The sequence below is a fragment of the Gorilla gorilla genome, chromosome 5, assembly GCF_029281585.2.
Source record: "Gorilla gorilla gorilla isolate KB3781 chromosome 5, NHGRI_mGorGor1-v2.1_pri, whole genome shotgun sequence".
NCBI classification, from domain to species: Eukaryota; Metazoa; Chordata; class Mammalia; order Primates; family Hominidae; genus Gorilla; species Gorilla gorilla.
Genome location: NC_073229.2, coordinates 153,624,351 through 153,639,277, shown reverse-complemented (window position 1 = coordinate 153,639,277; position 14,927 = coordinate 153,624,351). Strand labels below are relative to the sequence as shown.

The 14,927-nt window shown below is 35.6% G+C and overlaps 1 protein-coding gene across 6 annotated transcripts in view; it reads right to left on the bottom strand.

The window, feature by feature from the left end:
- LAMA2 (laminin subunit alpha 2) overlaps positions 1-14,927 on the bottom strand; it is a 631,365-nt gene that overhangs the window by 64,885 nt on the left and 551,553 nt on the right. For all 6 annotated transcript variants that reach the window (XM_055391635.2, XM_055391626.2, XM_055391631.2 and 3 more), the window contains 3 exons: positions 12,813-12,929; positions 10,561-10,743; positions 5,747-5,901 (listed from right to left, as the gene is read on the bottom strand). In XM_055391635.2, coding sequence (XP_055247610.1) covers positions 5,747-5,901; positions 10,561-10,743; positions 12,813-12,929 — 455 coding nt within the window. The remainder of the gene's footprint in view (positions 1-5,746; positions 5,902-10,560; positions 10,744-12,812; positions 12,930-14,927) is intronic.

Here is a 14,927-nt window from a genome sequence, read left to right as displayed (position 1 = left end):
CTGCATAAGTCATTTATTTATTTATTGTTGTTGCCTCACCTCATCTGCTAATCAAATTGTATCTCCAAGAAGAGGAAACTGTGTTCTGGAGAGAAACAGGGGCTGTTTCCTCCACCACCCAGAGAAGGGTGATTCCTGGAGGCCTGAGTGTGGTGGCCTGGGGCTGGACATTCCAGGAAGCCTACTGCTTAAACCACTTTCTTATTCTTGCCTTCCCCAAAAAGGTGGGGCCAGCCTGCCAACTGCTGGGTGCAGGACTCACGGCCAACTATGGTCCTCAGAGTGTTTGTTCTGTGTCCTAGGGAGACAGTCTTCTGGATAGGGTGGTTTTCAGTTGGGAAGTTAGTTCCTGCTTCACAAATCATGGAATTTCCCTTCTACATACAGTGTTGAGAGTAGGTGAGTGAAAATGAATTGCAAAACAATGGAGGTAGGAAATGTACAATTTTTACTTGGATGTTAATATGGCAAAGCAGATGAGCAATGGGAGTTGGCAAAGGGTGTTCTGTGATAGAATGGCAGCTATACCAAGGGTCATCCAAGGGATTAGAGATAAAAAGAGAGAAGCAAGAGAAAGACAGCACAGTAGAGGGCAGGTGGGAAAAATATGGTCTTCAGATATTTTTAATGTTCAGGAAAGGGTGTCAGATATAGTGATTTTTTAGCAAGTTGCTGAAAGTGAACCAAAATCATTATCAGAGAAGACCTTGGCATTGAGAAAATTTAATATCTGAGGCAGGCTACAAGTACCATTGACGTCATAAGAGGATCAAAGCGAACAAGAAATCAAGATCTGACTGGAATTCATGAGTAGAGCTGAATAGCATAGTGTGTTATCCCTGGCAGACAATCATATCCAATTCTGAATGGGGCTGAATTAGTAGTCAAAGCGACTGTATGTAGTTTACTTCATTTTTATTTCATAAACGCTTTATAGCTTGGCCCTATGGCTGTATTATGGCTAGTTTAATTCCTAATAAATCAGTTTTGTTTAAAAAACACAATTGAGGCTGGGTGCGATGGCTCACATCTGTAATCCCAGCACTTTGGGAGGCTGAGATGGGCGGATCATGAGGTCAGGAGATCTAGACCATCCTGGCCAACATGGTGAAACCCTGTCTCTACTAAAAATACAAAAATTAGCTGGCCATGGTGGTGGCATGTGCCTGTAGTCCCAGCTACTCAGGAGGCTGAGGCAGGAGAATTGCTTGAACCCAAGAGGCAGAGGTTACAGTGAGCCGAGATCATGCCACTGTACTCCAGCCTGGGTGACAGAGCGAGACTCCATGTCAAAACAAAACAAAACAAAACAACACAACACAATTGAATAATATCCCTCAGTTATTACTTAGAGAAGAGATGACTCAATATAAATGTAATGTGTGATCATTTGGTCACAGAATGAATTTCAGTCCTTGCTTAGGTAAGCCTGGTAAAAAAAAAAAACAGGGGATTCCATGATTAGTGTGTTGAAAAGGGGGTTGCCAAAGTGTAACAGACAGAGCCGGGTGCAGTGGCTCACGCCTGTAATCCCAGCACTTTGGGAGGCCAAGGCAGGCGGATCACGAGGTCAAGAGATTGAGACAATCCTGGCCAACATGGTGAAGCCCTGTATCAACTAAAAATACAAAAACAATTAGCTGGGCGTGGTGACATGTGCCTGTAGTCCCAGCTACTCAGGAGGCTGAGGCAGGAGAATTGCTTGAACCTGGGAGGCGGAGGCTGCAGTGAGCTGAGATTGCTCCACTGCACTCCAGCCTGGCCACGGAGTGAGATTCCATCTCAAAAAAAAAAAAAAAAAAAAAAAAAAAGTGTAGCAGACAGAGCAGCAGCAGTAAAATCTAACCGCTCTGGGAACTCCAAGTCTAAGAGAGAAGCCATTTTAAAACTGAGTATCTAATGTCACTAGAGGTTACAACCAATCTATTGTATAGAATACATATCTAACAAATACGATTCTTGGAGCAAAATGATGTTGTTATAGCCAATATGCTGGCAATTAATCCTACAGAGTAACTGCTATGGTTTGAATGTGTCCACCAAAATTCATGTGTTTGAAATTTAATCCTCAGTGCACCAGTGTTGGGAGGGGGGCCTTTTGGGAAGTGTTTCGGTCATGAGGGCTCTGTCCTCATGAATGAATTGATGTCACTATTAAAAAGGCTTACAGGGGTGAGAGCTCTCTCTCTCTTGCTCTTCTGCCATGTGAGGGCACAATGTTCCTCCTCTCCTGAGCATTCAAAGTGCCATCTTGGAAGCACAAAAACAGGTCCCTAACCTGCCAGCACCTTGATCTTGGACTTCCCAGTCTCCAGAACTGTGAGAATAAATTTCTTTTCTTTATAAATTACCCAGTCTGCAATACTCTGTCACAGCAGCATGAAGTGGACTAGACAGTAATCTATTGCCCAGCTCTCACACATTCATATAGAAAATACTCTTGGATTACCTGCTTTCTGTTTTCTGGTTTTGAATATACTCTCCGAAACTGAAACATTCACTTAGCCCAAACTGTTGACAGCCAGTACATAATCAGTAGTCTTTTCCTTTTGAATACTTTGTGTTTTGATTTTCAATTATAGGTATTTCTTTTAACCAACTTAAAACAGGTAAATCAAAATACTGTATCTCTAGAAGAAATCAGGTAAATCAAAATACTATATCTCTAGAAGAAATCAGGTAAATCAAAATACTATATCTCTAGAAGAAATCTTTAGGATATGTCACTCTTGTAAGAGGAAAGAAATCTCTGAAATTCAAACATCCTTTTAGAATGTTTGGCTCTATCAATTATTGTTATTTCTAATGCAGATCCTTAGTAAGACATCTAAAGAAAAATCACTAAGCATTAAGTATCTTTAAGGCATTTCAATAATGCAACATTATTTACCAGTTAATCATCATGAACTCAAACATTATTGAGTATCCCATTATTATATCTATTGGATTTTCACTGCATTTTTCATCCAGTAAGTAGGTCATTCATTTAAAGGAGTATCAGCCACTCAATTTCAGAATCAACAAACCCAGAGAAAGCTACTTTAAAATAAATGTCTTTAATGTTTTGATCATGTCAAGTATGTGTTAAGGTCATATCCAGATATCCATATTTACAAATCAGAAGATGTAATATTCATTTAGTACAAAACTCACTTGGAAAAAAATTGGCTACTTGCATATTTCTAATGTCTTACAAAAAATAAGGCATTGTGTTGTAATTCCATTTCCAAAACTGATTGGGAATTTCTTTGAAATGCATGGACAATGATTACTTTTTCTTAACGTTACTTTTGTACCTTTCTTTTTTTCTTTTCTTTTTTTTGGGGGGGGGACAGGGTTTCTATTTGCCACCCAGGCTGGAGTGCCATGGTGCGAACATGGCTCACTGCAGCCTCATCCTCTGGAGCAAGTGATCCTCCCACCTCATCTCCCCAAGTAGCTGGGACTATAGGCATGTACCATGCCCAGGTGATTTTTCAATTTTTTGTAGAGATGTGGTTTTGTGACATGGCCCAGGCTGGTCTCAAACTCCTGAGTTCATGCAATCTGCCTGCCTCAGCCTCCCAAAGTGTTGGGATGACAGGCGTGAGCCACCATGCCCAGCCTATACTTTTCTTTTATTTTGTACTTTAAGACAGGTTTTACATGCTTACATGTCTGAATTTCACCGTTTTGTGAGGAGGGGAAAAGCACTCAGAAATCTTTACAATGAAGAAATAATAAAAATGTCTAGATTTCTCCACTTGATGACTAAGTCAGAAAATGTGGCTAAATGTGAGATTCACAAAATAATATTTACTCTTATTGCTTCTTCCAAGTTAACACTGCAAAATATAGGAGTGGTACATCACGTTCTTCTTTTCTGTTGCCACAGCTATAGTTGGGTCCTTCAGTCTTCTTTCTTTCATCTACCCCATACATCGCTTCTGGATTTGTATTTAAAAAGCACAGCTCTGATTATACTGTGTTCCATGCTCAAAGCTTTCAGCTTATCCTATCCAGTGAGGCTTATCCCAAGTACCAGTGTTGTTAAATGAAATTGCTTAACTGATTATTGGAGGCCTGACAAGACCTGGCCTCTGTTGATCTTTCTGGTTATGTGTTTCCTTTATCAATTATTCTGGGCAAACTGGACTTCTTTTTCCTAAATGGACCCTAAAACTTCCTTCTCCCACTGCCTTGGTTTAAGTCATTCCCTCTTCTCAGAATACTCTCCCTGTTACCTGACTCCACCCCCAACTCCCCAGCACTATCCCACCTCAAAGCCTGGCTCAAATCCTTCCCTTCAGGAAATCTTCAGGCCCTACTAGAGGTGACTGTTCTTTCTAGAACTTTTGTGTCACTTCTCACGGCTTCTATAATGTGGCATAACATTCTGCATTGTGTGACAAGGTACGTGTACATATTTTATTTTCCCTACTATTTTATAAACTTTGTGAGTGAAAGAACTCCTTTATTCATCTTTGTGTACCTTACAGAAAGTAACACTGAACATAGTAGAGGCTTTTTCCATGTTGGCTAAATCTTACATAAAACTTCAAACCCTGAAGTAACATCTGGTTTCTTTTAATCTTGTGCTTTACATACATAATGATCACATGTCAACGATACTGCCTGGCTTTCATATTCTAGCTGAATATATGTTTTCTCAGATCTTTTCACTGATTTACTACTCTGATCTTATGTAACATCATCTTCACTAATCTTTTTGTTGTTTTCTAGGTTTTTTTTCAGTCAGTCGTGAATTCCTTTTCAATGTTCAACTTGAACTTACTGTCTTGGAGTTGTTTAGAAGTGTTAGATGTGAATAAGGAGGAAAAAGAATATACTGTTACTGGAGCATCGTATTCTTAAATACTACTAAAAATATAAATTGATGGACTAAGAAAGGGCTTTTCTGATCATCCTAGTTCCAAAGTTGTTCAAAAAACAGAATTTTTGACATGGAAAACTGAGGTATCTAAAAAGGTTTGAGTTCAAGCCTGAAAACAAGAAAACTGCCCTTTCTTTCTTTCTACCACCCCTCCCCTCGCCTCCCCTCCCTTCCCCTCCCCTCTCCTCCCCTTCCCTTACTTCCTTCCTTTGACTAAAGTTTCACGTTGGCACTTAGCAACTCTGCCCTGGCTCATTAGCATGCTACCTTCTAGAAAGCTGTCTCTATCCTAGTAAACTTCTAATTGGGTAAGTAAAGAGCAAAATTTTGAGACAAATCAGCTATTTCCTATCTACTCCAAAACAAAAAATAAATGTAAAAAGTATAACCAAAGCCATTTTTATTGTTGTTTATACCAGACAAAAGAATACATATGTAAAATGTTTGTTTCTCTTTGCTCTTATTCTGTATATTGTTCCTTCATTCCTGCCATAACCCCATTAGTTGGCCTTCTTTTTGGTTTGTTTTTAGGAAGAGGAAGGTACTCTCATCCATGGCTTTTTAGTATACAATAATAAGGTTTTCTTTCTTGCTATTTGTATTATTCTATGCAAATAGTAATAGAATATACCAGAATTCCCAGTTTTAAAACAATAAGTGGTGCTTATCATTCTCATGAAATGTCTTTTGAAATTTACAAACAAAACAAAACTAACCTCTCCCCCACTCCAACCCCTCCTACCCCAAATCGCTTCAAGTTAAAGGAAAAGGACCCAAGATCATTCAACGGGGAATCCTGGGGAAAGACATTCCCTCTATGAATAATCCAACAATTACAATCAGTTACTGATACTGACGATAAAAAGAACTTACAGAATTGGCTTGTTTCCGAGCTTGGTTTATCAATTCCTTTATCTCAGAGATGTTTTTCTTTAGGTTATCCTCAAGTTCCTTGATGGGTTTGAGTTTATCTATTAGCCGGTCAGCTTCCTGTTCTAAATTTTTGACAGTGGCATCTGCATCGGCAACTGCATAGAACAAAATTAGTGTGCACGTATATGCATGCACACACAGAATTAGAATAGCAGTATGCTTAACCAAACAATTTCATCTTATTAACGTGACAAAGCATGGCCATAACAGCTAAAGCAAAATGTGTGATGGCAAATGTCGATATTTTAGTTGAGACTCAAGCAGGCCAGGGGAGTAGATGCTAGGACAGAGGGCCACCACTTTTTCTTTTTGATTAAGGTAAAAATTAGCATTGAAGGTAGAGAATATGAAGAACTTAATTCAATGCTTAATTTCTAACTTCAGCCAAAAAGTTAACCTTTACAGAATAGAACTTTAGTCACAGAAGCAAGGAAATGAAAGCATCTTTAAAATGTCACCTAGTCTGTCCAAGCCAGAACTGTATTTAAATCAGTGTTTTTACACAAAATTGGTTTTCTTTCTTTTTCTCACCGTCTTTTTTTGCACATCTTAAAGAGAGAAGCTATCAAAATGTCTTTTGAAGAACATTTTGATGTTGAAAAACCCTTAGACTAAAGGCCTATATTTAATTAAATCTTTCATGGTGCAGTTCAATTTCATTTTGAAGAACAGTTGATTACCCTGTGTTATGTATTAGGTTGACCTATATTAAACAGCTGTTTTTGTAGGTTAAAAAAAATAAAGTGTTACATATTGGCAATTTCAAAGTCTCAACCCTAAAATAGTTGAAGGTCATCACTGATCCATAGACTTTCAGTATGTGCTTTTCAAGGGAGGGCCTATGCCACGTGGTAAACCACTTATTCTATTGCTGGGATGCTGGCAGTCTCATCCACACTATGTCATTTATTATCTGATTAAGTGTGTATTGTTCAACTTTCTGTCATGGTAACTCTGATGAAAAAGTTAAACTGCTTAAGGTTCAAGGCTACATGCCGTGTTAGACTCTGAATGATCTGCTTTGCAGCTGACATACAACCACTGAGAACTAACCCTCAGGAACGAATCACATGTGCTCAAAGGGAAGTAAATTATCATTTTTTTAAAATTAGGTTTTAAAGTAGGTATTTTGAACTCATACTCATAAGTATGACTTATGCTGTTAGTGGCATTTAAAAAGAACATAGGTCTATTATTAAATTTAACTAATAGATTTGCTATATCAAGAACTGAGTGCAGTATTTTCTTCCTGAAATGCATGTTATCTGGATAGAAACGTTTGTTATATCATCATACAGATAGCATAAACACAGTGATCCCTTTATTTTGTATACTTCTAATAAACCGTTTGTTCATTTTTCCCTTCCTTTAATTCTCCACTGTTATTCTGACATTCTACAAATTATTCTAAAACTGAGGCAAAATGATTTAGATTTAGATTAATGAGAAAGAGCAAAAGAAGTTAAAGACTACTTAGACTTAGGCAAATTACAGACCCTTTTATTCACAAGTTCTCAGAAGTTTTTGCCAAATGTTTCAAAATGGAACTTGGAAGTTCCTCTTCTCCCTTCTTTTTCCTCTATTCTCTGGAGCAGTTGAAGTTTTTCCAAGTAATCTCTTATGTGTTAAATTTCCTCCCTTGTCTAGTGATACCTCTTTTAGAGCTTTGCCTATTTATCCTTTATTTTTCTTGATGAAACTTGACAATCACTTAATTTTTAATCTATATTCCTAAGGAGTCACCTTTTTGATTTATCAGGTCTATTATTTTCTGTCTTCAAATTCATTAATTTTTCCATCTTTTTCATTCTTTAAGTTAACTCTGCTTTTTCTAAAGTCAGCAAAGTTGATTGTTTAGAATTGTTATTTCAATGATGGTTTAGTAATGTAGTTGCTCTCATTTTCCACTGAGGACACTCTTGGTCATATTTTTCAAGTAGTGATATATTAAATTTTGTTATTATTGTTATTATTTTTTTGTAGCTATTTTTTCAGTTTTATCTTGACTTTCAATTTAAACTGTGGGATGTTTAAGAGAGAACATTTTGATATCCCAGTAGTTGCTCATTTGTTAAGACCTAGTTTTATTATGTGTTTCTCCAAATATAATTCTACAGAAGTTGAGAATAATTACAAGGAGAGGAAAAAGTGAGCTTCAGGGGGTAAAAACAACAACAATGTAGACCTAATCTATTTTAATCCTCTTGCAATTAAGTCATTCGTGTGTCGGGGTGAATTTGTGTTATCAGAAACAGCATAATCTAGTTAATTCTATAGAGAAATTCAGTTTTCCACTTTTATGTGGCTATCATACAGATATTTCACTCATTTTTCCTTTTTGTAGAGATAGAGTCTTGCTATGTTTCCCAGGCTGATCTCAAACTTCTGGCCTCAAGTGATCCTCCCACCTTGACCTCCCAAATTTCTGGGGTTAGAGTATGAGCCACTTCGCCTGACCAAACTTTTTATAACACTATTAAAAACATTTTATATCACCTTTATCCACATATGACCTTTTTATAAAGGAAGATTCCTTTTACGTATCTACCATTAATACTGTAACAGTGGAAAGAATAGCTACGCAATGTTTAAAGCAAAACCAAAATATAGTACATGCAAAGCTGAAACTTTTTGCAACAGGCAATGAAGCATGAGCGTTACTAAAAGGTATATAAGTAAACATATACATACTGATTTCTGCAGGCAATTTCACATGGAAGCAAAACAAAAAAAAATTAGAAATTCATGAGGAAGTATTTTCTATAAATATTATAAAGTAGTGACTAAAAAATGGTATTTTTCATAATAGGTACTAATTATAAATGCACCCCATTTTAATTCAAGCAATTGTTACCAAATAAAAGTACACAAAATATATAATTTAGTGGCCACTATTTGTATTTTAAAAATTATTTCTATGTTTTAGTAAGATAGAAAACAGACCCAATTTAATTAATATTTATAGATAATTAACTATTTCTCATAATAGAGGATAGGATTAAAACAGAGATATGATAAAAGGCCACTACCAGTTGAGAATCAATCTAAAATAGAATGGAATTCTTTTGGAGGGTGGAGAGCAGGAGGAGGCAGAGGGTCAGGAAAAATAACTAATGGGTACTAGGCTTAATACATGCGTGATGAAATAAATAATTCATAAAACAAACCCCCATGACACAGATTTACCTATGTAACAAACCTGCACTTATAGGCCTGAACTTAAAATAAAAGTTAAAAATATATCTTAAATTATGAAGTAAGCAGCAGAGATAGTAATATTTGATTAAAATTTTGTTTTCATTCATTTTTAGTGGGAATATTGTGATTTGGCATAAATCATAAGAAGTTATTATGTAAACTTTGAGCTACAAGAGAAGCCATTTCTGGGCTTACATTAAAAAAATTTTTAAAATGTTTTTATCTCCCCTTTTTCTCCCTGGCTCTGAAGTTTATGTTATATGTGTTTGTACTCTTCCTTGCTCATGAAGGAGTCATATTAATAATGTCTATTATATCATAGCATCCATAGGATTTGATTTGAGGCTAGGATGCTGAAATCAGGCTCCATTCCCCACTCAAACAGCATTTGAATTATATGGCATATAATACCAATTACAGTGCTTTTGTTTTTATACTCCAAATATTTTGATACCCCCCCAAAAATGTTGGCATATAAAGAGGGCTAGTCTCTTGAAAGTGAAAAGCACAAATTACCCAAGCATCTCCTTTGGTGAAACCTTGTAACAAGGGTACCAAGATAACCCCTTTTTTTTTTTTTTGAGACAGCATCTCAATCTGCCACCCAGGCTGGAGTGCAGTGGCGTGATCACAGCTCACTGCAGCCTCACCCTTCTGGGTTCAAGGGATCCTCCAGCCTCAGACTCCCAAGTGGCTGGGAATACAGGTGCAATGTCACTACCATGCCTGGCTATTTTTAAAATTTTTTGTAAAGATGGGGTCTTGCTATGGTGCCCAGGCTGGTCTCGAATTCCTAGGCTCAAGTGATCCTCTTGCCTCAGGCTCCTAAAGTGCAAAGATTACAGGTGTTAACCACTGTGCCTGGCCCAATATAGCCTTGTATCATTTGACAGAAAAGGAAAAATGCATTTTAAAATCTTAATATTTTGACTATATTTAACTAATAATATAAATTATGATATTTTCTCTCAGGTTTTCTCAGTAAATCCTTAAGTCAATATAATTTGATACAATATATAAGAGATGTGAATAGTCTTTAGAAACTATTTATTTTTATTTCCCAGAAATGTGATGTAACTGGAATCTAAATAATAAAATATCAAGATTTTCAAATTTTAATGCATTTCACGTTGATATCATTTTCATATCCAGTTCTAACAAGTCTATTAATGAATGTGCCCCTTAACCTCTATGTTCCATGACACTTCGCCAATTCTGAGGATATAATTACCCAAGTACAACTGTATTTTTAATTACACACATGGATTAAAAAGTGTTTGGCATCTCTCTGCTGAATGTTAGGCACACCTTGAGAATTCCTAATCTCTTCTCAACTGGAAACATTTCAGAGGAAAAAAGCACTGGGGCAGAGCTAGAAGACTTGGATTCTAGCTTTGGAACTGCATGACACTCGATTTCTGAGGCCAATCTATGAAACAAGGAAGGCAGACTACACCACCGTGAGGGTCTTTCCAACTCGAGCATTTACGAGTCTGGGATACTTTTACAGTGAGAGGAAATAAATGACATCATCACAATGAAAAAGGAGATCTTACTGTTCTTGGAAGGATCTTTAACCACAGCATTCGTTTTGGCGACGCTGTCTGCTAGTTTATTGTAATTCTTCTTCAGGCCATCGAGGTTCTGGTGGAGCTCTTTAATCTGTGCCAGTACATCTTTAGCTGTGTCGTTGGCTTGTCTGGCTTTTACCTTAACAGCCTGCAGTTTAGCAGCTGTATCTGTCAGCAGATGAGGGTATGAAAAACAAAACAAAGGGTCTGGAGTTAGTGGCTTAATCCATGCTTGACAAAGCGAGGCTGCGGCTGGCTGACCTCGGACACATTTACAAAGGGAAAAGGCTGAACTTTGTCTCATTCAGGTGTAGCAAATGAAGCAAATTTTTTTAGGTAAATTAAATTTTCTCAGGGACTTTTGCTATGAATACCTGATTAGCTCTTAAAGTAGTGACGTGACTATTCTAAATGTTCATTGTATAAGGTCATATTGTGATTTGCTGCTGAACTTATTCACGAGATAAATTTATCCACATGAGCTTCATGAAAACGAGGCTTAAGATTTAATCTGCATTTCCAAAGCAGGGCAGGGGTTGGGGTGGGGGTTGGAGGGAAATTAATGTATTTTCATTTTAGGATAGAGAAACATTTTCAGGTATGTTAGGCCATGCATTTGTGTATTTATACTTGTTTTCAGCATTGGAAATTTTCTACATACTTACTACTGAAAAAGTGACATGAAAATCTGAAAAGTTACTCAGGTTTTTAAACGTTAAAAAAGTAAAAACCACCGAGATTTTAACATTAACTGTGTTGTATAAATATGTGCATTTGTCTCCTGATCCTAATTTGTATACTGTACCTATAGATGACTACTAGTGTGTATAGGTTAGTGGTTAAGATCATAGGCTCTGAAATCAAACTGTGGGGTTTAAGTTTCCTCTGTGCCACTTTTAACAATGGCCTTCAGTATCCTGTGTCTGTTTCTCACCTGTAAAGTGGGGATAATAACAGTATCTTAACTGATGTTAAGTGTTAGTGCTAACTTATGTTATACACAGAAGACAAGTTGTCCTTCTGTGTCAGTAGGTTCTGTATCTGTATGAATACCTAATTAGCTCTTAAAGTAGTGAAGTGACTATTCTGAATGTTACCTATGTTATCTATACTTATGTTATCTATATAACCAATTGAGAGATATATATATATATATATATATAACCAATTGATGCGAGCAAATGAAGCAAATGTTTTTGCTCCAATTGGTATGAGGATTACATACACTTAACATAAGTATATTAAGTACTCAATAAGTGTTTATAATCTTTGTTGTTATTACATCATGCTTTAACAATATAAAAATAGTAAAAGTAGTATCTTTAAAATAACGTGTGCTTTCAGGAACTAATACCATGCAAAAATTTCCAGCAGTTCTAATAGGCAGAAAGATATTACAGACATGGTTTGACCACTAATGTTTTTGAAAGTTGGAATAGTTAAAGAAATTGAATTTTATCAAGAGAGAATGCAGTGGGCTATCACCTATTACTGCAGGTACTTTAATAAACTGTGCCTTTGTGGTGGTACATCAGTATTTTAGAGATTAGTGTCTATGTGATTTATTCTATTTCACTAATACACGATTTCTTGGGCTGAAACACAGAAGACAATACAGTTGTCCCTCTGTGTCAGTGGGCTCTGTATCTGTAAATTCAACCAACCTTGGAGAGTTGGATATTTGGATATTTAGGGGAAAAAATGGTTGTGTCTGTACTGAACATGGACAAACTTTTTTCTTGTCATTATTTCATAAACAATACACTGTAAGAATTTACATAGCATTTACATTATATTAGGTATTATAAATAATCTAGGGATTAAAGTATATGGGAGGCTATGCATAGGTTATATGCAAATACTATGCCATTTTATAAAAGGGACTTGAGTATTCAAGAATTTTGATATCTGTGGGGGGTGGGGGGGGGGGGGTCCTGGAACCAATCCCCTGCCAATACTGAAGGATGAGTTTTATAATAATAAGATGTCTATTATCTTCCTTTCTGTAACACATTCCTAAGGATACTGGCTAAAGGCAATAAAAGATAAAAAATACCATAATACAAAGTATGGTTTAGTTTCTCATTCTCACAAAGAAGAATTCATGAGTAAGAAAAACAGTATCTAATTTCCAGATAATAGTACCAGAATAATCTTAGAAAAAAATGGTAAAAGTTAACAACAGTCTGCAAAACTTCAGGTCAACTGACACAGTTGGTAGTGTCCTGAGTGCTTACCATTTGGAATAGCTGATAACTTTCCCAAAGTGTCATTCAAAGTTCTCAAGAGATCCCCATTTCTAGCATCAGCATTTTCTATCCTGGTTTTTAAGCCATTTAGATGGTCTTCATTTTCTGCGAATAAAAAAACAAAAAAAAAGGATTAAATAAGTTTTATCATCCCTGAGCTTATACTTGGATGTGCAATTTCAGGTTATTTTAATATAAAATTAATTAAAAGCAAGAAAATGTATTTAATTTATTGGCATCTATACATAAATATATTTGCAATCATATTTTAAAAATATGTGTTTTTATTATCATTGAATTATTGGATGCTTCTACATGTTGAACAATGACATTTTCTTCTTGGTATCTGATCTTTATCTGACTTAATTTGATATCTTCCTATAGAGAAGAAACCTCCAAAGAATTAGTCTTTTATTCCATTTGTAATTATGCCCTCTTGTTATCACTCCCATTGATTCCACTTATTTAAAAACTTTTATTACCAAAATGAATCACTGGATTAGATTTTCAAAATCTCAGATATGATTGTTTTGCAGAATCCTCCAACTTCAGTATAATAATATTTGTTAATATTTATTTGGACAAAAATACACATTAAAGAAATGGAAAAACAACATTTAGCACATATCTGATAATAGTCATTTTTCTCATAAAGAAAACAATATTTTTACAAATTGGGTCCAATAAACTTTATATAGACTTTTTTCTCTTGATACTTTAGCAATGTTATCTTTAATATTCAAAAATGCCATTTGCTAGAGATAATTTAATATTACATATATAAGTTTTCTAGCTGCTTTCCACTAGTTTTTCATATTCTCTAAACTTTAGATTAATTTATATTGTAATAGTAACTAAGCAGTTTAAATTCGAGTACAACAATATAAAGAGTAAAATTTGAAATCATTAAGGGGAAAGAAAATAAAGATCCAATCTGTTGAAATAAGTTTAGAAATCTTACTCAGGTATGCATTAAACTGCAAATATATCTTAAGACTGAAATGGAGTTCATCTGTCTTCTTTTTCTTACATCATTTATTAGTGAAAATTCAAATTGAAAAGACAAAATATGAAAAATCCTATACTTCCCACAATATTATTTACCTCTCTTCACTGGATACAACAGCTCATTTTTTAGGTAAATTTTTAATAGTTTCTTATGCCATAAAAATTGTTTTGGGACATGCGTACTAATTGTTTAAATTAGCTCCACAGAAATGCAACATGTAAATACAAGACAGAGTCCCCAAGTAAGGAGGACCACTGAGAAAGGATCAAGAAAGAGAAGGTGTTCTAGTCCCTCCTGGATAGGATGGACAAGTATTTAGTAAGAGTAATGCCTGACAAGCATTGAATGTGTGTTACACGCATTTAGTGTTCTTCAGTTTCAGTGGGTTGTTTTACTTAATCCTTACAATAACATTGATGTATGATGTATATGATGATGTATATACTACTACTATCTCCAATTTACAAATGAGGAAATTAAGACTTAGAGAAGTTGAGTAAATTTCCTAAGCTTGCATGGTTAATAAATGGCAGTGGTGGTATTCAAATCCACATAGTCCCATTCCATAAACAATGCTACCTACTGCATTCTACCAGGGATTGATAGTCAAAACTAGGGATTAGTAGAGCATTTTGGGTTGTAATGCTCCTCCCACCATCACCCTCAACCTTTTCTTCCTGTCCTCCTCCTTTCCTTTGTCTTCCTCTCATTTTCTCCTTTGTTGTCTTAAAGAAATTGGTCACAGTTACAGAAATCAGAGAAGCCTCACCTAAGCAACATATATAACCAAGTTGTAATTATTCAGAGTGGAATAGCATTGTCTATGTGCAAAACTGGCAGGCAAATATGCAAAGTGTTCCATATTTTTAAGGATAATGAGGAAAATATAAGAATACGTAGTTCACAATAAAATAAACATACATAATCATTTATGAAATTCTTAAAAAGCACTCAAGATTATCATAAAGAACTGTAAAACTAAGCAACAGTAAGATGTCATTTCTTATTTTTGAGATTGGGGAAAATTAAATGTATGATAATGCCAAGTGTTCACAAGAGTGCTAGTGGAAGTGCAGATTGATTCCACTGTTTGA